Source organism: Scophthalmus maximus, chromosome 19 (assembly GCF_022379125.1).
Source record: "Scophthalmus maximus strain ysfricsl-2021 chromosome 19, ASM2237912v1, whole genome shotgun sequence".
Taxonomy (NCBI): domain Eukaryota; kingdom Metazoa; phylum Chordata; class Actinopteri; order Pleuronectiformes; family Scophthalmidae; genus Scophthalmus; species Scophthalmus maximus.
Genome location: NC_061533.1, coordinates 1,730,001 through 1,757,014, shown reverse-complemented (window position 1 = coordinate 1,757,014; position 27,014 = coordinate 1,730,001). Strand labels below are relative to the sequence as shown.

At 41.9% G+C, this 27,014-nt stretch overlaps 1 protein-coding gene across 1 annotated transcript; it reads left to right on the top strand.

Annotated features, from left to right (window-relative positions):
• The first annotated feature begins 86 nt into the window (after positions 1 to 86).
• On the top strand, positions 87 to 20,430 carry LOC118314280 (centrosomal protein of 120 kDa). Its single transcript, XM_035640626.2, has 20 exons — positions 87 to 335; positions 2,274 to 2,430; positions 2,649 to 2,763; positions 2,852 to 2,996; positions 3,103 to 3,251; positions 3,765 to 3,962; positions 4,057 to 4,281; positions 4,714 to 4,951; positions 5,041 to 5,215; positions 5,397 to 5,546; positions 5,864 to 6,049; positions 6,268 to 6,364; positions 6,461 to 6,634; positions 7,009 to 7,098; positions 7,412 to 7,504; positions 7,616 to 7,777; positions 7,877 to 7,999; positions 8,236 to 8,334; positions 17,434 to 17,579; positions 18,330 to 20,430. Exons 1-20 carry the CDS (start codon positions 287 to 289, stop codon positions 18,562 to 18,564), a joined length of 3,006 nt encoding a protein of 1,001 aa, XP_035496519.2. The 5' UTR covers positions 87 to 286; the 3' UTR covers positions 18,565 to 20,430.
• Positions 20,431 to 27,014: the final 6,584 nt, after the last annotated feature.

Sequence of the window (27,014 nt, the reverse complement as noted above, 5' to 3'; positions counted from 1 at the left end):
AGCCGCAGTGTTGTACTTTGACCTCCCGCCAGCAGAGGGCGCTCGCCGCGTCACCGACACCACCATCCATCACTTCCGGCTTCGAAAACAAAATGGATGGCGGCAAAGCTGAACAACAAAGCGGTTCGCAACGGTCACAATCTGAGTCAGTTCAGGTTCTGTCGCTCTTCACGTGACTCCGGGATCAAATCAAACTAAACTAAATCAAAACTTCAAATCTGAAGACTTTGAAGCGAAGTTTGAGGAAAAAAAGTGTCGTTTCCCGTCAGAGAGAACTGATGTCGTCATGGCTCCAAAGACAGACCAGCTCCTCGTCGTGGTGTCGATCCTGGAAGGTGAGAGCCTGCGTCTGTAGTTCTGATCTGTCCTGTGTCTGTACCTCTCATCTGTCCTGTGTCTGTACCTCTCATCTGTCCTGCGTCTGTACCTCTCATCTGTCCTGTGTCTGTACCTCTCATCTGTCCTGCGTCTGTAGTTCTGATCTGTCCTGCGTCTGTACCTCTCATCTGTCCTGTGTCTGTACCTCTCGTCTGTCCTGCGTCTGTAGTTCTGATCTGTCCTGCGTCTGTAGTTCTGATCTGTCCTGTGTCTGTAGTTCTCATCTGTCCTGCGTCTGTAGTTCTGATCTGTCCTGCGTCTGTAGTTCTGATCTGTCCTATGTCTGTAGTTCTGATCTGTTCTGCGTCTGTAGTTCTCATCTGTCCTGCGTCTGTAGTTCTCATCTGTCCTGCGTCTGTAGTTCTGATCTGTCCTGCGTCTGTAGTTCTGATCTGTCCTGCGTCTGTAGTTCTGATCTGTCCTGTGTCTGTAGTTCTGATCTGTTCTGCGTCTGTAGTTCTCATCTGTCCTGCGTCTGTAGTTCTGATCTGTCCTGTGTCTGTAGTTCTGATCTGTCCTGTGTCTGTAGTTCTGATCTGTTCTGCGTCTGTAGTTCTGATCTGTTCTGCGTCTGTAGTTCTCATCTGTCCTGCGTCTGTAGTTCTGATCTGTCCTGCGTCTGTAGTTCTCATCTGTCCTGCGTCTGTAGTTCTGATCTGTCCTGCGTCTGTAGTTCTGATCTGTCCTGTGTCTGTAGTTCTGATCTGTTCTGCGTCTGTAGTTCTGATCTGTCCTGCGTCTGTAGTTCTGATCTGTTCTGCGTCTGTAGTTCTGATCTGTCCTGCGTCTGTACCTCTCATCTGTCCTGCGTCTGTACTTCTGATCTGTCCTGCGTCTGTACCTCTCATCTGTCCTGCGTCTGTAGTTCTGATCTGTCCTGCGTCTGTACCTCTCATCTGTCCTGCGTCTGTAGTTCTGATCTGTCCTGCGTCTGTAGTTCTCATCTGTCCTGCGTCTGTACCTCTCATCTGTCCTGCGTCTGTAGTTCTGATCTGTCCTGCGTCTGTACCTCTCATCTGTCCTGCGTCTGTACTTCTCATCTGTTCTGCGTCTGTAGTCATGTAGTTAGTGTCTGTAGTCACGTAGTGTCGTTAGTAGTTAGTGTCTGTTGTCACGTAGTGTAGTTAGTGTCTGTAGTCACGTAGTGTAGTTAGTAGTTAGTGTCTGTTGTCACGTAGTGTAGTTAGTGTCTGTAGTCACGTAGAGTAGTTAGTAGTTAGTGTCTGTAGTCACGCTGTCACAGCTCAGTGGTAGTTTAGTTTGTTCTCATCATAAATCATGAATTTCACTCAAGTGGCCTTAAACTACGTCCATGTTCAGACGCTGTTCTGTTCTTGGACCCTTGATTCAGGTTTTATTCTAAACACAATGGAAGTTTCAGGGATAGAAAACAGAGGAGGAACTACGAACGACGTTGACCTGAAGTGCAAATCACAAGAACAAATAGGAAAACAACAAAACAAACAAAGCAAAAAACCAACGGCATTGATATCAACCGGAAATGATTTGCCACTTTTTTTCCTGTTGTATTCTTTAAATTTGCCATCTTTTTTTGATTTACATTTTTTTTCTTCTCTTTTCTTGATTTGCCGTTGTGTTTTTAGTTTTTTGCCATTGTGATTTGGACTTCAGGGCCACCGTAAGGGACCCCTCTTCACACATTAACAGACACACAGTAGATTTACAATGTGGCCAATCATGATGACAAAATAAAGATGGGCTGTAAAAACATGTGTGATAGGCCGGATGTCGTCACATGCCCAACACCAACGTCAAATATAGTGACAAGACGAGAGAAGCAGGACAACTGAGGTTTTTATCAGCATCCGTAGTGTTTGGTGGTAGTTTACCAGCCTGACGCAGGGGGGACGTGACGTTGTCTCTGCTTCTCACAGGTCGTCACTTCCCGAAGAGTCCCCGGTTCAGCCTGGTGGTGCAGGCGAGTTTCGACGGCGAGCAGCTTGCCACGGACCCGGTGGAGCACAGCGAGCAGCCGCCGTTCGGCACCGAGCTGGCCTGGGAGCTGGACCGCCGGACGCTGCACCAGCACAGGTCCGGTTCCTCCGCCCGTGCCCCGCACTGCAGTGTGGATTTTACAATAACGCCAGTACAATCAGATCATGTCGTGCTGCTTATCGGTTAATCAGCTGATCGTTGCAGTGATTGGCAGTCATGTGATTACAGCAGTGAAAAGTTGTAACTTCTGACCAGTGTCAACAGGAAACGAGTCTCTTGTCTGAACTCTTGTCGTGACGACTCTGTTCTCTCAGGCTGCAGAGAACTCCCATCAAGCTCCAGTGTTTCGCCGTCGACTCGGTCAGCGGGAGGAAGGAGAGCGTCGGCTACATCGTCCTCGACCTGCGCTCGGTGCAGGAGGTCAAACAGGTAAACGCCACGTCCGTCTGTCTGCGTCCGATAGGTCGAAGCATCTTCTGTTCACTGACCTGAGTCTTGTTTCCTGTTTGTGTCCCAGGAGCCGCGCTGGTTTCCGCTGCTGAGCAGTAAATACACCAAACTGAAACCCGCCCTCCTCCTCGCCGCCGCGCTGGAGAACGACACCAAGTTCTCCGAGCCCTCTCCCGACAGGTTCAAAGCCAGGAAGGCCCCTCCCCGACAAGGTCCGTACCGCTCGCTGTGTTTCTACAGTTTGGTAGATTCAACAGTTTGAGTTTACAGATCTTTTTATTAACCGTTGTCTCGTCCTCTCACGTTGTTCTGCTCCAGGTTCTCCTGCGGTAACGGAGCTGCTCCCCGACCGGCTGCAGGCGGAGCTGGTCCAGGACCAGGGCTACCACCAGGTGGGACCCGCGGACCACTGCACCGACATGTTCGTCCTGTCCGTCACCGTCGCCTTCGCCACCAAACTGGAACAGGTCAGTTTGTAAAGCAGGGGTTTTTTAATTTAGTGCTTAGAAAAAAATTGTCAGATTATTTTGAAATGTCATCAGTTACCAAATACAAATTACATGTTTTTGTAATCATTAAATTAATCCATTGGATTATAATGTTATCTAACGTGAATACTTTTGGATTACTTCAAAATCAAACATATTGCACCTTGTACTAGAAAAAAAGAGGGCCGCAAAAAAAATTGCGAAAAAATTCCAATGCAAATAAAATGCGTTTGTCATAATAAGTCTTGGTTATTATACTTAAAAAATCATGATTTTTTAAAATTAAATTGCCAATTCTTTATTACATAATCAGAGTGTAATTATGAAATGATTATAGTTATCTGATTACGTAATCCACTAGATTAAAAAATTATCATTTTATATATATAAATTACAGAGGTAAAATCAGTCGAGAAAATAAATCCTCAGCTTGTTTCAACGTGAAACTCAAAGAGAAAGTAAATGTAATGTGACAATATGAATCTGGTGCAGTTGATCCCCAGCACCATGAAGCTGTCGGCGGAGGGCTCCGACTTCTTCTTCTACTACTCTTTACTGGGCAACGACATCACCAGCGAGCCGTTCCACAACCTGCTGAGCCCCGACTTCGAGCCCGAGCGCGCCTCCGTCCGCCTGCGCAGCAGCTCACAGGTCCTCCAGGCCTTCCTGTCCCGCCAGCCCAGTCTACAGGTGAGAGACGGAGCGTCTCGACGGACGACTCGTCATAGTGACCACGCCTCCTTCCTGTGTCACGCCTATCTGTCTGTCTGTGCGTCCTCCTCAGATCCACCTTTGCTGTGGGAATCACTCTTTGGGCGGCACCGACGTGTCGCTCTCCGCTCTGGCCGCCGTGTCCGTGGACCTGGAGAACAGGGCGGCGACGGTGGAGGGAGCGTTTGTGCTCCGACCGCCGACTCGCGTCAAACACACGCTGCCGGCTCTGCCAGCCGACCTGCAGCCGACCGTCGGCGTGGCCGTGACGCTGAGGAGAGAGGACGCCGCCGCACAGGTAGAAAGTTCAGAGTGTTCATCTGTGGTTTAAATGCAGGTCATTTACTTCGTCTACGTCTAGTTCAGACAACGGCATATTAGGGCCATTGTGGTTCAGAACAACATACAGCATTTAAATGCTGTATGTTGTTCTGAATCGGCCAAATTCAAAGCATGAGTATTTCCTTTATTGCTAACTCCGATTGCAAAGTACTATTTGATGAGGTTGTCCACTGCAGACATAGTCCACGGCACGCGGCAGAGTCTGTGGGGATCCCCAAGACATGTAGTTCCTTGAATAAGAAAACACAATTTTTCCGACTTTTTTTCCCTCGAGATCGAGTTTGTGAAGTCTCGTGATGTAACGACCCGTATGGATTTTTGGAGACTGATGTCGATTTTGGTGAATAATTTTTGTCCGATGTCATGTTGTCGTCTGTGCTTCCTCCAGTCGTCAGGCAACAAAGAAGGAAGCGGCGCTCGGACTCGGTCCGTCCCGACATCCGTCCCTCTTCCTCTTCCTCCTGCCGCTGCTCCCTCGGTTCCTCCTCCTGCTGAACCGAGACCTCGAAGCTCCTCTCCACTCCAGAAGCCTCCGGACTCTTCTCCTCCTCCTCCTCTTCCTCCACCTTCCTTCCACACGGAGAGCGAGGCGGAGAGTCTGCTGGAGGAGCTTCAGCGACCGACAGGTGAAGCTCAAAAACACTGCGTCACTTTACCACACAAGGAGTTAAAATAAAAACCGGTCCGACCATTGACACTTGTTTCTCGTGTCCAGCTGCAGCTGCAGATGTCGAAGTTCCCGACGCTCCAGTCGAGGCCGGAGCCTCGTCCGTCAGCGTCTCCGCTCCCAAAGTGTCCATCCCCTCCTCCGCCCACCACTACAGCTTCTCCCTGGACCTCTGCAGCCTGGGATCCCTCGGCCTGACGCACCCCGTCGCCGCCACGCTCAGGTGAAGAATCCTCCGTCCACTCTGAGCTGACGAGACAGATCGAGTGGCTGTGATCTCACTTTGCTCCTGTTCGATATGATAACATTTTTAATCAAGCTTCACTGTAAAGACACTTGGACAAGTGTCGACAAGAGTCCATGCAAGTTTGTGCTTTGATGATGATAGTGTTGTTGTGTTTTAGATACTCGTATCCGTTCTTCGGCAGCGCGGCTCCCATCATGACCAGTCCTCCCGTGGAGCTGCAGAGGAACGTCGAGGCGTCGGTGCCTCAGTCCTACTGCGCCTTCGACTTCGCCGCGTTGCCTCAGCAGCTGCAGGACACGTTCCGCAGGTGGGGAACGACGACGACTCACATTTAAACTGCTCACTTTTGTTGTCGGGTTGAAACTGGTTTAAATTTTAAAAGATGGTGTCTGCAGGGTCTCTTTTCACCAGCAGGTGGTGCTACAGGACTCTGTTCAACCGGTGTGTGTGTGTGTGTGTGTGTGTGTGTGTGTGTGTGTGTGTGTGTGTGTGTGTGTGTGTGTGTGTGTGTGTGTGTGTGTGTGTGTGTGTGTGTGTGTGTGTGTGTGTGTGTGTGTGTGTGTGTGTGTGTGTGTCTCTCTCTCTCTCTCTCTCTCTCTCTCTCTCTCTCTCTCTCTCTCATAGGGTTCCCCTGCTGGTGGAGGTTTGGCACAGGGACCCGTCCAGCAGGGACCAGCTGATCGGCCGAGCCTCCGTCCAGCTGTCTCGCCTGCTGAGTGCCGAGAGGAGCAGACTCGCGACGTCGTCGACGGGAGAAACGAGCTGGAGGCAAACGCACCGGGACCGGATCGCCGTGGTCGGAGCACACCGGTATGACACTACAAACACACCTACTCTTATTTTTATATATATATATATATATATATATATATATATATATATATATTTATTTATTTATTTATTTATTTGTTTGTTTGTTTGTTTGTTTGTTTGTTTGTTTGTTTGTTTGTTTGTTTGTTTGTTTGTTTGTTTGTTTGTTTGTTTGTGATGATGATGTGGTCGTTAACCTGCGTGTTTCCGTCCGTCAGCCCCTCGGAGAAGGTCGCAGAGCTGAGCTACGTGGCAACGCTGGAGGACCTTGGATTGGTCAAAGCCCGAGAGGTCGTTGTGTCCGACTCTTCACAGGTGACACATGAAATCAGCTGAGGTCAGATTATTTACCCAGATGTGACCTGCAGATATCGACAGCTTTACATAAGATTTTTCCTTCTGTTCTCTCAGAATGAACTTGAAGCCCCTACGCAACCGCCCCCTCTTACCGCTGCTGCTCCCAGCCGGTCCCCTGCCCCGCCGGGCCCCGTGGGCCCTGCAGCCCCCAGAGACACCCTGGAGTACCGCACGGCCCTGGAGCTGGAGCTGTGGAAGGAGGAGCAGGAGGATCTGTTCGATGATCAGGTGAAAACACAAAACACAGGTTCCTCTAATACTCAAACACGAACATCATTATATTATATGTAGACATTTTATTAAAAAAACAAAATGGTGTGTTTAGGTTTAGAACCAAAGATGATGATGATAAATCCACGGGACAGAAAATTGACAAAAATGTTGTGTTTAAAAAAGTTGTAAAAGAAAAAGGAAAGTGTTTGTGCTGCTGCTTTTTATTTAGATAAAACTGAATGACCTCAAATTTGACCTCATCCTCAGAAAACAACAGGGTTTTATCGAACATGTAGTTCTGACAAAACTTTTTCAGATGTTTGACCTCTGGCTTCGTGCTGAACATCTGTTTTCATGAATAATAAAAAGTATTATTATGTTTTTACCAGTTGAGGAAGAAGGAGCTGAGCCACATGAGGGCACTGGCAGAGGAGTGGAGGAAGAGAGACAGAGAGAGAGAAGCTCTGAACAAGAAGAAGGTGAAGAGAGTCGACAACACACACACACACACACACACACACACATACACACACACAGGCTGCGTCCACATGATACGTTTTCATTTCAAAGCTAAGCACACTAACACTCCTGAAAACATAGATCACGAGACCCTTCACATACACTGGTCACATGGTGTAAACAGGAAGTAGATTGTCTCATCTGCAGGCAACAGTTATGAGTTTTAGAAATAAAATGTGTTGACGTGGCCACAAACACACATCAGATTGAAGTGACTGGGGTGACTCATCATGTTTATTGTCTCTGTCTTTCCATCTGCCTGTCTGTCTGCAGGAGGTGGAGTTCAACCTGCTGGAGGAGCAGCTTCAGAAAACTCTGGCTGATCTGGAGAAAAGAGAGAAACAGCTGACGGAGGCCGAGCTCCAGGTCCAACGCCATATTACATTATATTATATTATATTATATTACAGTTTTATCTTGTGTGGTGTGAAGTGTGTGTTTCATTCGGAAGGTGTCTGTGTCTTTGTGTGTGTCCAGACTCAGAGGCTGCAGCGGGACCTGCGAGCTGAGCACGATCTCGCCCAGCGGGAGCTGCAGGAGAGCAGCCGGCGGCTGCAGCTGGACTGTGACCACCGGGCAGCGCTGGAGAGGGATAAAGTGCGAGTGATGGAGGAGGAGCGAGCTCGACTGCTGCAGCAGGTGGGAGACGCAGAGACGCAGAACTCTCGTTCGGTGATGAGAACGTTCACGTCCAACTAGATAGATACATAACAAGGAACGTTTGTTTGTGTTGGGCAGATTTCCGATGGCGAGTGTCGGTACAAGCAGCTGGAGAGAGAGTTCCAGTCGTACAGAGAACAACAGAACGTGAGGCCGGAGTTCAGGCTGCAGTCGGAGGTCAACCTGCTGACGCTGGAGAAGGTGAAGAGCTTTGAAGCCTTTCAATAAGGAACTTATTGACGTTGTTCTTTGTACATTTAAGTCAAATGTAATTTTGCAGAAGAATAAATCATAAAATCTCAAATTGTGATCTGAAATTATAAACCCTGTGATTTTTAACCATGAAAAAATTAGCTTTCCTGAATTATTATGTTAACGACAATAGTAATAATTGAATAGAATCTGTGAGTGACTGACTTTGCTCTGTGATCGTTCAGGTGGAGCTGGAGAGGAAGCTGGACTCCACCACCAAGTCCAAGCTTCACTACAAGCAGCAGTGGGGCCGCGCCTTGAAAGAACTGGCCCGGTTCAAACAGGTACAGAAGCAGAGACAGTGAACGCCTTAGTACTGTATCAATACAGAATTAACTGATACAGTTAGAACCCAAAGATATTCAGCTTCTCAAAAGAAAAGTAGGACTAGTTAATTTTTGTAATGTTAGATTGATTAATTTTCTTAAATTACAAAAAAAGTAGCCGATTAATTTACTGTCAGTCAGTACTGTCATTCAAAAAAGAAATGTCAAATGCAGAAAAACAAGAAACTAATATTTTCTCTCACTAAAGACCCTGAAATCTCTGATGTCTTAAGTTCCTTGAATGCACCACAGAAGATGTTTTCACCTCTGAATGGTCGAGATCCTGTGAAAGGGAATATTAATGTTCATGACATCAAAGAGAAAAGTGTCAACGGTCAAAGACATGGACAAAAAAATCTAAACTCTCAGAATCATGACGACTCGACGTCAAGTTTAAAAAAAACAACAACTGTCCTGACGGCTCATATTTCACTGCACATCATCTTAGTTTTTCTTGCGTCGAGACGTCCGGAGGGTTTTTAATCTGCTGCTGGAGACGAGCCGACAGTGTTAAGACGTTCCACCGCTCTGTTTAAAGACAACGCAGCGAGCGTCAGCTGATTATCACACCGTGATCTGAGATCAGTCAAACAGGAAACACTCGTCAACTGTAAAAAGTCTGTTTAGAGTTACGTTCGGTAATATTTGCAGCAAAATGTATAAAAGTAAAAAAACAACTGTAGTAGCTTCTCCAGGCCTGGCGCCTACTTTTTCCTGGAGGGGCAAATGAGCTAATAACGTTGGGCATCACAAATCTTTGTAGCACAGAGAAAAGTGATCAAATACACTTTTTTTTTTTAATTTTTTTTTTTTTTTAGGGATACGAAATGATATTTAAGGAGTAAAGTGATCAAATTAATCAGAATCTACAAAGCACACAAGGTTATTGTGCTTTAATGTTACATTCACACCAAACGTACGTGTGTGTGTGTGTGTGTGTGTGTGTGTGTGTGTGTGTGTGTGTGTGTGTGTGTGTGTGTGTGTGTGTGTGTGTGTGTGTGTGTAAGAATAAGACAGAGGTGTGTTTTTACAACAGAACCAAATATTTAGCCAAGGTGAAGTAGACAATGAAATGTGTGAGAGCCATGGACACACACACACACTCAGGGCTCTAAGTGGGGCTTTACTCGGCCTACGACTAATGTAAACACACACACACACACAGACTTTATCTGACAAACTAATAACTGTTACTGACACTAACCAGCTGGAAAACAACTGGACGACATTTCTCTCTCTCTTTTCTCTCTCTCCCTCTTTACTTTCTCTCTTTCCTTGTTTGACATTTACTTTTCCTTCTCTTCCTTCCATCTTTCCCTCTTTACTCTCCGTCATTCCTTCCATCTATCTTTTCTGTCCTCGTCCTCTTCACGTGGGTAACATTTCTCTTTAATCATGTCTCCTCATTCTTTTTTTTTCTTTCTTTTTTCCACCTCGCACCTAATATCTTTTCACTCCTGTGTCACTTCCTCCTTTTCATCCTCCCTCCTCCCTCCTCCCTCTCTAAGTGCCACATCACCCTAAAGAAAACACAGTGTGATTTATGCGGCTCTGAGGGGGTTTGTCACCACTCGTCTATTAATCATCTCTTGGTATCGCGTCGAGCAACGGGCTAGTCGGGCGCTAACCATCCAGACGTCGCACTCTCGCTTTTCTCCAAAGTACAGGGCCCGTGTTTACACGACCATCCGTCTTGGTCCTTGTTTGGTTTTTCTCGGGCCTCTCCTCGCCCATCCATTCTCTCCTCTCAGCACTTCGCATGGCGTTCTGTTTAGCTCACGTCGGATCATAAAAATTCTTGTCCGAGGAATAATGTGCTTTTCAACCCGGGAGGCGGTTGGCGGGGGGGGCGGGGCGCCGAGTGAGAATTAATATCCCGACAGCAGCGAGGTGTCGGATCAGAGTCGGCCCGCAGGTTTTATTTTTACATTCAAAATATTGGGACAAGGATTTTGGTTTTTGTCTTTTCCGAGCGAAAATATTGGGACAAAGATTAAAGCAGCAGCTAAATTAGTTTTATGTGGAGCCGGAGTGGAAGATCAGACGACTTGAGAAGCTGCTGTCAGTGAGAAGGAGACGTAAACTGTAGAAGGAACCAAAGAACTCGTGATGTATTTACATCTGTGAATCCATGAAGCAACAGAACGAACAGTCGGACATCGTCTGAACGTTCCATAGTCACGTTTCTGCCTCTCGATCATCCAATTGGGAAAAAAAAATCTATCTGTAGCTTCCAGAGCTGCAACAGTTCGTCGATTAATCGATTAGTAATCGACTACTGAATTAATCTGCAACTATTCTGATAATCGATTAATCGGTTCAAGTAGTTTTCATTGGAAAAAAAGTCAAATTACAATAAATATGAATATGTTCTGGTCTCTTTGCTATGTTCTATTTAATGAAACTAGTAGAGCTTATACCTCAGTCTCCTTAAGAAAACCAGATTCAAATCCACTAGATCCAGATTTCTATGTGGATATGCACCAAATAGTTTGTCGGGAGGTGTTTCAGAATAATTGTAATAATAATCTCGACAGAGAAGAACAACTCAGGAAATAAAAACTGACATTGCGTCTTATTAGAGACAAACTTTTCACTATCAGTTAAAAGAGAGAACTGACGTTGAATCGGTTCTGACAGCGTCGACAAATAAACCTAACGTGCGAAAAAATGTTTTATCAATACATTTTTGTCTGAAATGATGACATAAATCATAAAATATCAGACTTTAAGATGCTTATTTGGGACTGGACCGGTGCTGTAGTCAGAGTCTGGTTCAGTTCCCTCGGGGGGTCGGTCCAGACTAAAAACCCTCGACTCTCATGACGCCGCGAGTTTTGTTTGTTTAAAACTTCCCGTCCAACAACAGATGTGATGTGTCGTCGGAGCGAATTTGAGTTTTACTGGTCTCGGCGGAGACGCTGATGTTTCCCACTGCTCATTCCTGGAATATCACGAGCTCCAGTCATGAGCGACAGGGAGGGTCAGCGGCTCGACCCAGGCACTTGACATGAGTGTGTTTTCTGGACAGGTCCAGACGGTCGTTGGTTTTTGGTCCAACTGGGCTGAAAAAACAACATCAAGTCAAATGTCTCAAGACCCGAAACGTCCCAGTGTTCCAGGATCCGCCATTTTGTCCTGATCCACACCAACATGTCACTGATTCTTTCATGGTCCGTGTTCCGTCCTTCCACCAAGTTTACTGGAAATTTAATAATTAAAAAAATAACAACCAATAATATATAGAACTTGAGTTTTAAAATTAAAATAAACATCATGCATTTTTACGTCAAATGTAAACATCAATAAACATTTTTTTTCTGCATTGTTTATTCTGTACGAAAGAAGATTTCATATCGGTGAACATAATGCTGATACTGACACATCTGTTTTTCGTGGTCGTGGTGTAAAGTTTAGTTTGGAGCAAAGCCGGCGCCTCTATCGCAGACACACACACACACACACACACACACACACACACATTCTCCGACTGTGCTGCTGCTTCTCTTATCTCCTGTTATCAGTCTGAAAAACACTGATCGTTACCATGGAAACACAGCTGAGTGTTTTAACTGTGTGGTGCAAGATCTGATCTCACCAGGTCATATATCAACTTTATTTATATTCAATACAACAGAACTATTTTTAACTTTATTATAACAATTTTATTAACAACTCTAACATTGTTATAACAGTACTATATTACTACAGAGCTTTATTTAACTTTATTATAAAAACTTTATTTATATTCAGTACAACAGAACTTTATTATAACATTACTTTATTTAACTTGTAACTTGTTATAACAGAACTTTATTTATATTTATTATTAACTTTAGTTCAAAATCTCTTGTTTAACAATTATTGTACTTTATCTAAATGCATTAAAACAGTATATAGTTTCAATTTATTACAAAATACTTTATTTAGCTTAATTATAATAAAACTTTATTTATCTTGATTACAACAGAATTTATTAAACTTTTTTACAATACTACTTTATTTAAATTTCTCATAACAGGATTTTATTTAACAATATTTTTACTACTTACATCTCATAACTGAACTTTATGTAACTTTTAGTGCAACAATACTTTATTTTACTTTATAATAACAGAACTTTATTTAACGTTATTATAACAGAACTTAATTCAATTTCATTTTAATATTATTTTATTTAACAAACAGGTAGGAGACTTCTATATCATTCATATATTCAGTGTTAATCCTAATAAACAGATTTTTCTGTAGCGTGAGACTGATATTTATAACAAAGAACAACTCAGAGACTGAAGTATGAATATGAATCTGTGAGGTGATGACCCTCCCGTTGCATCTCCACCCATACAGCTGCTAGTGTTTTGCTGTTGGTTATTAAAATGGAGGACGGTTACTGAGCGAACGACCCCGACGCTCCTGAAAACCAGCAGTGGGAATATTAAGGTTCTTTACTGTAGACGGTGAAGTCACTAACAAATAAAAGGTCCTTTGTAGATTTTGTACAAAGCCGCAGCATCACATTTAAATTCATTTCATCGTGTCATTCGAACTTTGCGTGAACTTGATTTTTGGGGGAAAGTGACGACCCGTCGCTGCATCAGAGCAGAAAAACTTCAGTCTGTCAGCTCTTTACAGAAAACAGACCTTTTTAAATGTACGTTTATAATTTCAGCTGCCGCGGAAACTCGTGTCGAATGTGACTTCCAGTCGGCCCTCTTTCCCTTCGTGTTTTATCCATCACATCCCCGAAAAACCCGCCTGAACTCCCACAGGTTGTGAGCTGCTCAGAAAACTACATGTGAGCAGAGAGGAAAGTGTTTGTCTGAGGCCTCTGAGAGGAGAGCGAGGGGGAACCTGGGGGAGGAGAAGTCATTCGCTGGTCATCGATCCCACAAACCGACGTTCCCTCGGCAGCTCACAGCTCGTCCACAGTTTTTAGTGTGGTCCGGTTGTTTGTGTTTGGAGTTCTGAAGGAGGGGACGAGGGGCGGACGTCGTCTTTCTCAAACTGATATCAGGTTTCTGGTTTAAAGAAAGAACATCGGAATGTATTTATTCCACCGCTTGAAAGAATATTTAAAGAAGCGCAGAACTCTCTGCGGCGCCCTCAGGACACTCGTGGTCGATGGCATGTTAACTAAACAACGATCGGTTTATTTGAACGTGAACGTCGTCCTGGCCCAGGTTTCTGTGACGACTTGCCAACGGTCCCACGACCCGCAGACGACAGAACCCACGTCCCTTTATTCCTCCCGCAATGGGGAAATTCAGGCATTACAGCAGCAAAGTGGAATAAAACAAAAAAATACAAAGGTATATAATACTATATACAGAGCAGTAGCAATTCATTCATTCATAATTCATAAATTCATTTATGATAAGACATCTGTGCTGTTTTTAGCACATAACTATTTTTGATAATCAATGAATCGGTTCCAATATTTTTTATAACAAAAAAATATATAGTTTCTGGTTTCTTTGCTCCTCTGTGACAGTGAACTGAATATCTTTGGTGTGTGGACAAAACAAAACATGTGGAGGTTTGGAAATACGATCGAAATATTATGAACCAAACAACTAATCGAGAAAACAATTGACAGATTATTCAATAATGACAATAATAGTTTTAGACAGTTTTTTTTATACAAAAGATGGAATTTCACTTCCTGTAACAACTGGTGGTTTTGATTCCCGTACAAATGAACGTAAAAGACGCCGACACTAAGAGACACTGGAGCGAATAACCTTTTCGCGTTCACACCGGACACAACTAATTGATCACATACAGTCACTGAAAAGATGCAACTAGACTCGGATTTCACGTCAGTCGCTTCAGTTGCTCGAGTTGAAATATTAGAACTCGAGCTAGATATTCACGTGACGCGTAGGCGCAAAAGCAAGTTACGCTAACATTAGCCCCAGTTAGCACAGTTAGCTTTGTGTGGCTTTCCCTTCGGCAGTCCTGTCTGACTTTAGTGAAGCACAAATGTTCCAGTGACCAAGCTCAGTAACTCACAATAATTATTTCTATTTTCGCGTCACGTCCCGTGTGAACGCACCATCGTAGTAGCAGCAGTAGCTCCATCTGTCAAACTTCACTTAGCACAAGTGTAAGTTACAAATGTCAAATCAGCTGAGAAAGATCTGCAATGGATCGTCCAATGAAAAGAGAGGAGGACGAACTCTCGTTGTTTTCTGAGCCAGTTCTCCGCTGTGTCGTCTGCGGCTGCCGGGAGATTCATGACTGTAAAGCATCTGCCCCCCGGGCACAGAGTTTTACTAGCTTTTCTACTTCACCCCCCCACCGCCTCCGCCGCGAGGCCTCGGTATCACCTCGTCCTCTAATTGTTTCAGGACTCGGCCGCAGATTGTCCTTGGCAGCGGCCGCGAGAGAAAATGTTTAGCCCGTTTGTTTTTCTAGTAATTAGCCTTAAAACGGCCTGAAACACAGACGGTTAATGGTCCACAGAGAGTCGAGCCTGTGTCAACACACTGTGTGTGTGTGTGTGTGTGTGTGTGTGTGTGTGTGTGTGTGTGTGTGTGTGTGTGTGTGTGTGTGTGTGTGTGTGTGTGTGTGTGTGTGTAATGGCGGTAATGTGAAAATGTTAGTTTTCCCCTCCAGAATCAGTCGGCGGGTCGTTCTGCTCTGTGTCAGACAGATTCCAGCCTCTCGGATCACATCACCTTCCCACTGCCTCGCTCGCTGACATGTTTTATTTTTTAGATATATTTTTTTTTCAGGCCGGTGATGTCACTCACTGGTTTATAGCTTAAAGTAACTGTCCGTAAGAATGTGGAGCAGCGTGCGTTTGTCCATTGCCGATGTGTTAACGTATTGTAACGTATCTTTAGAAATCGTCTTTGACTTTCTCAGTTGCCTGTAACAACCTGCAGACAGATTCTTTTGAGAAAACTGTATATAAAGACGATCACTGACTGTATATAAAGACGATCACTGACTGTATATAAAGACGATCACTGACTGTATATGAAGACGATCACTGACTGTATATAAAGACGATCAGAGACTGTATATAAAGACGATCAGTGACTGTATATAAAGACGATCACTGACTGTATATAAAGACGATCACTGACTGTATATAAAGACGATCACTGACTGTATATAAAGACGATCACTGACTGTATATAAAGACGATCACTGACTGTATATAAAGACGATCACTGACTGTATATAAAGATGATCACTGACTGTATATAGAGACGATCACTGACTGTATATGAAGACGATCACTGACTGTATATAAAGACGATCACTGACTGTATATAAAGACGATCACTGACTGTATATAAAGATGATCACTGACTGTATATAAAGACGATCACTGACTGTATATAAAGACGATCAGTGACTGTATATAAAGACGATCAGAGACTATATAAAGACGATCACTGACTGTATATAAAGACGATCAGTGACTGTATATAAAGACGATCACTGACTGTATATAAAGACGATCAGTGACTGTATATAAAGACGATCAGTGACTGTATATAAAGACGATCAGTGACTGTATATAAAGACGATCACTGACTGTATATAAAGACGATCACTGACTGTATATAAAGACGATCACTGACTGTATATAAAGATGATCAGTGACTGTATATAAAGACGATCAGAGACTGTATATGAAGACGATCACTGACTGTATATAAAGACGATCAGTGACTGTATATAAAGACGATCAGAGACTATATAAAGACGATCACTGACTGTATATAAAGACGATCAGTGACTGTATATAGAGACGATCACTGACTGTATATAAAGACGATCACTGACTGTATATAAAGACGATCACTGACTGTATATAAAGACGATCACTGACTGTATATAAAGACGATCACTGACTGTATATAAAGACGATCACTGACTGTATATAAAGACGATCAGTGACTGTATATAAAGACGATCACTGACTGTATATAAAGACGATCAGTGACTGTATATGAAGACGATCAGTGACTGTATATAAAGACGATCAGAGACTATATAAAGACGATCACTGACTGTATATAAAGACGATCAGTGACTGTATATAAAGACGATTACTGACTGTATATAAAGACGATCACTGACTGTATATAAAGACCATCACTGACTGTATATAAAGACGATCACTGACTGTATATAAAGACGATCACTGACTGTATATAGAGACGATCACTGACTGTATATAAAGACGATCACTGACTGTATATAGAGACGATCACTGACTGTATATAAAGACAATAAGAGACTGTATATGAAGACGATCAGTGACTGTATATAAGATGATCAGCGACTGTATATAAAGACAATCAGAGACTGTATATAAAGACAATCAGTGACTGTATATGAAGACGATCAGTGACTGTATATAAGATGATCAGTGACTGTATATAAAGACGATCACTGACTCTATAGAAAGACGATGACACGTCTCTTCTGCGGGTTGTTTGATTTTGAAACAGCACCTTTTAATTCATAACTCTTTTCATTTAGTTTTTTTCATTCCTCCGCTCAGACGTTTCCTCTGATTCGTCCTGGTCCAGCTGGACGCTGGGAGACGGAGACCACAGAGGTATTATGGGTCATTTTTGGGTGCTGGGGGACGGAGCCGCTGAGAGAAATACATTTTTATGAGGTTTTCTCTCGGTTTTCTTCGTGTTGTTGTTGCTCTTGGTCTCCGTGTGAATTCTTCTCGACTCCTGCAGCATTTCTTCTCGGACGTTTTTGTTTTTTTATGAAAATGTGAAACCAGACAAATTTATCTTCACTCACTCGGTGTAATTAGAAAACCAAACAGCTTCCTGGCATCTGAACGCTCCGAGGTCAAAGGTTCATCCTCAAATATTCTCAGTTCAGACGATGTCAAGTCGTGAACGGTCTCACATCGTCCCTGAAGTCAGATCAGCTTCTGGCTTCTCCAGTTTGAGGATCTTCCAGGACCTCATCCATTAATGGGAAAAATAATCTGTAGATGAATTGAAGAAAGTTAAGTTTGTGTCTGAACGTGATTGAATTTATTGTGACGTTGTCGTGTTTGTGCAGCGCGAGCAGGAAAACGCCATGACGCGTCTGAAGAAGCAGCAGGCGGAGCTGGAGGTCCTGAGGCGACATCACCTAGCAACAGAGGAGAAGGAGGCGGTGCAACAGGACCGACGGGAGCTGGACGACATCAGGAACGACCTCAACAGGTGTTTCATCCTCGCCTTTTTAACTCTTTCTAACTTTCAATTTTTACACTTTTAATCACATAAGATTTAGTTTGTGTCAGAAAAAAACAAACATCTGAAAACTTTGTTTTATTAAAAAGATTTCAGTTTCAGTCTTTTATTTTTTGAAGCTCTCATCCGTGAACATTTGATTTGACCTGACAAATACTTTCAAGAGGGAAAGTTTACATGTATTTGTTTGGAGAATGGCCGGTTATTAGATAATATCGTCTGATATCGCTTATTGGTGTTTATGTTTATGTTTGTCCGATGTAAAAATGTTTATCTTGCAGCGTCAGCAATGTAGAAAATGCCTGTTTTTTATGTTATAAAATTATATATATTTAGTTGTATTTGTTTTCTTTTTTTTATATTAACCTTTATGGTTAAACTGTAAAATATCAAACCTCAATTTCATTTCTCTGTCATGTGGGTTTAATTTCAAAGATTTTAGGAATCACAATTTAGATTTTTTAAATATGACGGCCTATATATCCTTATCAGAAATAGTCTACTCCCTAATATCGGCATCAGCCCCCAAAAAATCCATATTGTTTGAGCTCTACTGATTATTTATTATTTATCATAACCAGTTTATTATTATGACTTTACTTCACACATGCTCTCGTTAATTTACTGTCGTATTAAAAATTTGTTCTGTTGTTAAAAAAATTTTGTTTGTCTGAGGAAACGTGATAAAACAAACAAATATATATTTTATTTTGTTCCCAGGCTAAAGGAGGACAGGTCAGGCCCCGCCCCCGTCCCGCCTGGCCACGCCCCCAGCCCAGGTCTGAACGACAGCGCCGACGAGCACCTGAGCCGCCTGCTGGAGGAGCGAGACACGCTGCTGCGGACCGGCGTCTACACCCACGAGGACCGGATCATCGCCGAGCTCACCAGACGGATACAGGACGCCATGAGGAACCGTCCAATCAGACGCGACCTCGCGCCCGACGCCAGGTAAACAAGGCTTTCAGGTCGTGAGAGTCGACCAGAAGTTGGTGCCTCATCGGCTTCACACGGACGTTTGTTACTGTGACAGTTTATGATTAAGATTTGTGTTATGAATTTAAATTAAGATGAATTCTTTTGTTTGGTTAAACCACTTTGTCTCAGTCTGTATGGAGTCCTGCAACCGACGAAATGTAGCAGATGTTTATCTGCTGAAAAGATCAAAATCATGATACAAACAAACAGAATCACATTTAATTCACTGAAGTTTGAAAATAATGTAATTATTGTTCAGTTTCTAATAATCTATATCTCACAGTCGTAAGAAAAATATAGATGTTTTTAATCATCACTCAACTTTTCTGATTTAATTTTAGTTTTACTTCCTCTGTTTGTAAATAAAAATGTTCTTGATAAAAAATTTAAGCATCAAAATTTTATGAAATATTGTAATTTTTTCAATTTCTTTTATATATTCAGACAGGATCTGGTTTTCTCCAAACTGTGAAATGAATTTCAAAATGCTGATTCATATTCTTTTTTTATATTTTGAAGAAAACATATTTTGACTCTACTAATTTAATATGAACACATTGAAACTGAAAAAAAAACATATTAGCCAAGTTGAACATACATGTGAATTAAATAAAGAATATTAATAAATAATTTTGTTAGTTGAATAATTTAAAATTAAGGGTCAAAAAAAAGTTTTATACTTTACCTTTAATAAAGTTGAGATTAAAAAAAATTCTTGCTTCACATTAATAATTCATACGATTTCAGTTTCCCTTGTGATTCTTTGACGAGATGAGAAGGTTAAGTTTATTTTTTCTTGTTTACACTTTATTTTATTTATTTAACTAAACTCATTTTTATTGTTAAGTTTTGTCAGTTGCAGGACCCCATACACACGAATCACTAAAGAAAAACATGAAATATTTAAGACGACAGTCGATCAAACAAAATAAATTAATTTATTTACATTAAACCAAACTGATAGAACGAGTGATGAAACTGTACAGATGTGACTGTTTTTTTTTTATATATATATTTATGTTTATATGAAGCAGATTTCTGACGTCTTTTCTTTCCTTCTCCTGCGAAGTGTTAAGTTTTTGTTAATTTTAAAATGATCTTCAGTGGAAATTTTCAAACTTCATGTCGACTGTTCCGCATCGGAAACAACAGATCAACGAATCAGCGGACAGAAAAATCATCTGTTACTTAATTTTTTGTCTTTTTAGGTAAAAATGTTCAGGTTGTCACTACTCACATAAGAATATTTTCATCCTTGGTTGAGGAGGTAACTAACATATTCATGTATGAATCAGTCATTAATTTGAGACGCTGTGGCCTCCTTGGTGACGTAAGAACCTTTCAAAGAAAATGTCAAATTACAGAATTTATTAATTATAAAAATGTTTTCTAATGTCTATTTTCAAAAACACTGATTTAGTAGAGGATGAAGAAAAACACGAATATTTACTTCGACCAGTTTGAACTTGTGAAACTTATTTCCGCTTTTTTTATTAAATTGATTTTCAGAAGAATTTCTGCTTAATATTCAGTTTAATCTTCATATGTGTGTTTTTGAAATTCGTCACGCTGATGTGAACTTCTCCTGCTGTGTTGGTTGTGGTGTCGGACACCAGGGGGCGCTGCCGCCTCAGGAAACGCCTGCGAACGCTCGTCCGAGACTGTAATTTATTATTTTATCATCGGAGCAGAAAACGACTCTGATCTTGTTCGTCTGCAATAAATTATTTCTGGGATAAAAATCTGCAGAGTGAGTGATTAATGTGTGGGTTTCAATATTTCTCTGTTTTTACTAAAGTTATTACAGAACAAAGAGAGAACAAATAAAAATCTATTTAATTCACGTTGTAGTCTTTTGTTTCCTTCACACAGTTTGTAAATCATATATTTTATTTTATTGTTTTGATTATAACTGATTTTTATTTGTTATTTGTGTTTTGTTGTATGTAAAATGTCTGACTATAATGGAAAGCCTCAAATATTATTTTCTAATTTATGTTTACAAGCAGATGTGAAAATATTGTGACATATTTTTTGTCTTCATTTCCTGTATGTATGGAGGCCACACCCTCTCCTCTGATTGGTTGACGCTTAAAAAGAAATCATAATATAAATATTATTTCAAAGCATTTGATGCAAATATGATAAATTAACATCTATAATATATATTAATATTGATGTCACTGCATGTTAAATATTATTTCTTACAAAAACATTTTTTTAGATATTAATAATTTATGAAATTATTGTTGGATTTTGAGGAATCTTTTTTCCCCCTAGTCATAAAACTTTGATGTCAAAATACATGTACACTTTCTATATTTAAAGTACAGAACTATCACCATCAGTTTGTACTTTACACGTCATGTGTAAACATGTAGTTATTAATAAATAATTAATAATAAGTAGCAGAAAACTGAACTGAAGATCAGTCGTTGAGTAAATGTTGTCGGTTACTTTCCACCAAAGCAGAGACATAAATGAAGCAGAAAATATAAAATGGTCAGTAGCAATATATAATAAAAAAATATTATGAATAAAAGCAACATATTGAAATGAAAAAAAAGTGTCTGGAGCTGAAGTGAGAGAAGCAGCAGCAGCGGGAGTTTGACCACAGCGTGAAGGAACCAGACACATGACACGTGTCCTCACATGTACAACAACATGTTAACACACACACACACACACAGATGTGTTGACATCTGCACCCTCGGTGCTGATGGTGAACAGATGTTCTCGACTCATTCATCTACTGAGACGAGGAAGAGGAGGAGGGTGAAGAGGAAGATAACGAGAAGTATCTGATGAGATGCTCTTGTTGAAATGTAGTTAAGACAGAATATGTTAAAAATAGACATTGAAGTTATTCATTTTGGCGCGACCTCCGATATCTATTCATTTATTTACAGTGTAGAAGGTGAAATGTTTGTTTCTTTTTAACTTCCATATTTCTCTTATCATTATTATTATTGTATGTCTCACGTGTGACGACACGATGGTGAGAATACATCAGTCAGAGATTTTTCTGACAGCGTCCCTTTAGCAGCTGTTCTGTTGGATTTCGACCGTCAACACATGGTCTTCTTCACTGGCAGGTGGAGTTTCTGTCACGTTGCCGTGGCGACGTCGTACGTCTTCACGTCTTCAAAGTGAGAAGTTGTTTTAATTTTGCATCAAAAACACTTACTTACTTTTTATCTCATATTCCAACATTGACGGAAAGAGAACCTTCACAACGCCGTGAGTCAAAATCCGCAGTGTGCATCACTTTTAAGTGTCCTCTGGAAACACTTCCTTTGTCTCAATGTTAAGGTCTACTTGCAGCGCGTCTTCTAAACGCTGCGCGTGTTGTCAAGCTGATGAAGATGTTTTTCTTCGTTTGCTTGTGTTTTGTCAACTCTCATGTTGCGGCGCTGTGACCTCTCAGAGCCTCCGACGTCTCGTCACTTGTTTTTGACGTTTTCACGCTTCACGCGTTTTCACCAAACGTGTTCGCGTCTGGAAGTCGTACGTTCATGAAACTGTGAAGTTCTGAAGAGAAAGAGATTGACGTTAACACAATGTACAGCATCACACGTGAAGAGGCGACAATACAAACTCACAGCACAAAAATATTATGAAATCTGATCAAATATGATTTAAAGGACTAAAATAAAATGGATCATGTTAGAAAGCAGTGAAAAGTGTTTTTTCTTGTTCAGATAAACATGAACATGAATTATATCAATAAAAAAAGATCTGAACAAAATGACTGCTACCACACACTCACACACACTCACACAGACACACACACACTCACTCACACACACACACACACACACACTTACACACTCACACACACTCACACAGACACACACACACACACACTCACACAGACACACACACACACACACTCACACAGACACACACACACGCACACACACACACACACTCACTCACACACTCACACTCACACACACACACACACTCACACACACTCACACACACACACACAGACACTCACACACACACACTCACACACACACACACACACACACACACACACACACTCACACACACACACACACACACTCACACACACACACTCACACACACACACACAGACACTCACACACACTCACACACACACACTCACACACACACACACACACACACACACACTCACACACACACACACACTCACACACACTCACACACTCACACACACACAGACACACACACACACACACACAGACACACACACTCACACAGACACACACACACACACACACAGACACACACACACACACACGCACACACACACACACACACACACTCACACACACACACACACACACACACAAACACTCACACACACACACACACACTCACACAGACACCCACACACGCACACACACGCACACACACACACTAGATCAGATTAACGACAGTGATTTTTTCTCACAGTGAAACGTTCCCACTTCAACATGTTTCCAATTAAATAGAAAAAAAGAAACTCAGCTTCGTGTCTAATTGGTTTTGAAAGTGCGACCTCTCGCCTGCTTAACATCCCGACTACACACACACACACACACTCACACACACTCACACACACACACACACTCACACACACACACACTCACACACACACACACACACTCACACACACTCACACACACACACACACACAGACACTCACACACACTCACACACACACACTCACACACACACACACACACACACACTCACTCACACACTCACACTCACACACACACACACACTCACACACACACACTCACACACACACACACAGACACTCACACACACTCACACACACACACTCACACACACACACACACACACACACTCACTCACACACTCACACTCACACACACACACACACTCACACACACTCACACACACACACACAGACACTCACACACACACACTCACACACACACACACACACACACACACACACACTCACTCACACACTCACACTCACACTCACACACACACAGACACTCACACACACTCACACACACACACACACACACACACACACACACACACACACACACACACTCACACACCAAAAGGGAAATTCCACTAAAAACAAACCATTACGTCCATTAAACGCAGTTACACATGTTTTCCTGATACTTCACTGAGTCCACACCAACTAATCGTCCACGTCCCATTTTCTACATTATCTTCCCTTTTTTTCGTTGCTGCTGCGTCACAATGGATGAAAACACCAACAGCTTCCAGCAGGTTGAAGATCAACTGAGTCTCTTCACGTTTTACTTCTGCACTTTAAACACATGAGGACATTTGATGAGATTCATTTACTTTAGACTTTTCAGCACATTTATATTAAATCTCACTTGAAGGATTCCCACAGTCCTCATGTTGATACATTTCATCTGCTTTTCCTATGATTTATAACATTTAAACTCAGTTATTTAATTCAACTTTTTCTTCTTCTACTGTGTTTTTTATAGTGTAATTGAGGACGATAGTTTGTTTATTTACGATATTGCTCGTTTACATGAATCATGTATCTATTAATGTAAACAGATGTAAATGACGATAAAATTCCCTTGAACCTCAAACTTTTGCCCAAATTTCTTTTTTTTTTTACAGCGTCTGGATCAAATTTCCATTATTTATAGCTCAATTATTACAATTATGTAATTATTACTTCTGCATCCCCTCTTTTCTTTATGAAATAACCTGAATTATGTCTACAACACTTTTGAATATGTTTTGTATTCATCAGGTATTTAGATTATATAATAAGTAAATATCCTCACTCCACATTAAATATATAAATAAAGAGAAAAGGCCTCGGGTTCGTCTCCGGTTCCCACGGTGGAAAAACGCTGGTGATTGATGTCTGAAAACTGCGACTGGGTTTGTTTTGGTGAATTTGTCGAATCCTCGAAGGAATAATCTGAGAAATCCGACTGGAGAGAGCGGAAAGTCCAGTGTGTGTGTGTGTGTGTGTGTGTGTGTGTGTGTTACAGATTATTAGCAGTAAGTAGAGGCAGCTGTCGATCGCTGTCTTGCAGCTTTGGTCCAAAGTTACGGGTCAAACTCAACTCTCTTTTTTCTGTGTTGCATCGTATTTATTCCACGTACAGTACGAACCACGTGAGTTATGACGTCGTCAGACGGCTGAAACGACGCAGCAGTTCAACCAGCGCTGAGACTGTCTGCCGCGAGCAAGACGTAGAGCTGCAGCTCCCCTACTGGCAAGGTGCAGTAACTGCACGTCCAAAGAGTTCACAAAGGACTTTAATGAAACGTTTCATTCTTTACGCTTTGTTCACACGGAACGCGACACGAATTTGAACGAAGGCGCCTTTGGTCACAAATAACCTGTTGATTGAAACCACACGGAGCAGGTTGTGCTAACTGGGGCTAAAGCTAACGTCCGACGTCCTCGTTCACTTCCTGTCGAGCTCCTCTCGTCCACCAGCTCACGCTTTTAGTTTCCTCCTCCGTTTCTGATTCGACAGCGACGGAGGGAGGATCTCAACGCTAACTGACTTTCAACACAACGCAGCCGTCGCACAAATATTTAGACACAATTCTGATGTGTCGACTCGAGCGAGTGAAGCGAATGAGACTTTTGAGAATTTTGCGTCTTCGCGTTATTCGTGTCGCGAATTCACGGCTACTTTGTACGTGATCTACTCACGCAAATGATCTGCGAGGTGTTCTGTGTGAGAGCAACATCGTGACAGAATCATTTCTGATCATATTTGATTCAACATCAGTGTGTTTCATGTGCCGCTCCTCTGATGCACAAACGTTATCGTGCACTGGAAGGAATTCAGAGGAAACATCGGTTCCAGAAACTCATTTCTTTAAAGGCTGTTGTGTAAAATCATGTAGTGAAGACAGTAGCACGATACAAGCACAGAGATCGTCGGTGATAAGAATCAAAACTGTATTTCAGCTTTATTTCCTTTGGAACAACGACTTTTTGGTTTTTGATCATTCATTTAAAAAAGGGGGAGGAAGAGGAGGAGGAGGAGGAAGGTGAGTCATGCAAACGAGATCGAGTCAACGTGGATTCATACGTCTTCCTGTTTTCTTCTTACAGACGAAATGATTATCATCATCATCAGAAGCGACGAGCCAGATTCACTTCCTGTTCAGTCCAGTTGTTGCAGCAAAACCAATTTGTGTTTCTCAGTTTTTGAAACTTTACGACACTTTGTGACCCTTTAAAAGACGAGACAATATTAAGATCTTTGATGGATTCGTTAATTCATGAATTCCTTCATATCCGTCATGTTTAATAAACAGGAAGTTGTTTTGCCGCATCGATTTTCCTGGAGCTTCGTATTCTGGAACAACAGAAAGTGAATTTGGATCAAAACTCTGGTTCATATTCACATTTATGTTTCACTGAGTCAAATTATTTCTCCTCGGTTCCATTGATCCGTCATATAAAAAATCCCATTATTTGTATTTACAGCATTGGATCAATCTGCATGTTTGAAAAAGGAAAAGAAAAGAAGAAGAAGAGACGTGTCGCTCACGAGGATGTTTGACTTTCAGCAACTCAAACGCGTCTGTAAGAGTTTGAAGAGCAGAAGATTGATTTTCATCGAAAATCTGAACAAAGTATTAATGAAGAGCAGAACTTTTAAATCTAAGAAACTGGGCTTCACTTTAAATCCACATTTACGTAATTTTAACACTTTAAGGATCCGTGAATAAATAAAATCTACAGACAGAAAAAGTTTAAACTTCTGATTTAAAAAATTATAAATCACATAATTGTTCATTTTCTTTTAATTTCCACAGACAGGTTGATTATTAGTGTGACGTAATGGTGATACACACAGACTGTAAATAAAGATGGACACGATCTAAAGTGAAGCCAAATCCTCCTGGTCGCCCCCTGGTGTCAGGCTGCGGTACAGGTCCTAAGCCCCGCCCCCTCCAGGTCATGTGAGGACGTTCTTATCACTGATGTTTGTTCACGTGTTCATGTTTCTGAACTTCTGATGAAGTTATTTGATTTTTGATAAAAACTCTTACAGACATTCGTGTTGATGAAAGTTAAATCATTTTCGTCCCGGACGTTTTGGTTTGTGGTGTAGATTTACATCCACCTGGTCTTTGGGAAGAGAAGTTAGAGTTTTTATTAAAGCTTGTTTTAACGCTCAGGCACAAAAAAACTATTTGGTGTAATAACAACAATAACTGTGCTTTTACAGTTTCGTACAAAGTGTATGTTACGTATCGACACAGGAATATTTACACATCTGAGATCAAACTCGCGCTGCGTAGCAAATATACTCTGAGACACTTCATCACGACAGAGACGAGGACGTGTTTCCAAAACCCCCCAAAGAAACATTTCATGACGCTCGAGCCCGATCCTCATCTTCATACTCGTCTGAAATTATAAATCAGAACTCAAAG

Excerpts from the sequence above, each read along its gene's own strand:
- LOC118314280 (XM_035640626.2), top strand. The coding sequence starts at position 287 with ATGGCTCCAAAGACAGACCAGCTCCTCGTCGTGGTGTCGATCCTGGAA. Across the intron at positions 3,963-4,056 it reads CCCGCCAGCCCAGTCTACAG|ATCCACCTTTGCTGTGGGAA; the intron begins GTGAGAGACGGA and ends CGTCCTCCTCAG. Across the intron at positions 5,216-5,396 it reads CCCGTCGCCGCCACGCTCAG|ATACTCGTATCCGTTCTTCG; the intron begins GTGAAGAATCCT and ends GTTGTGTTTTAG.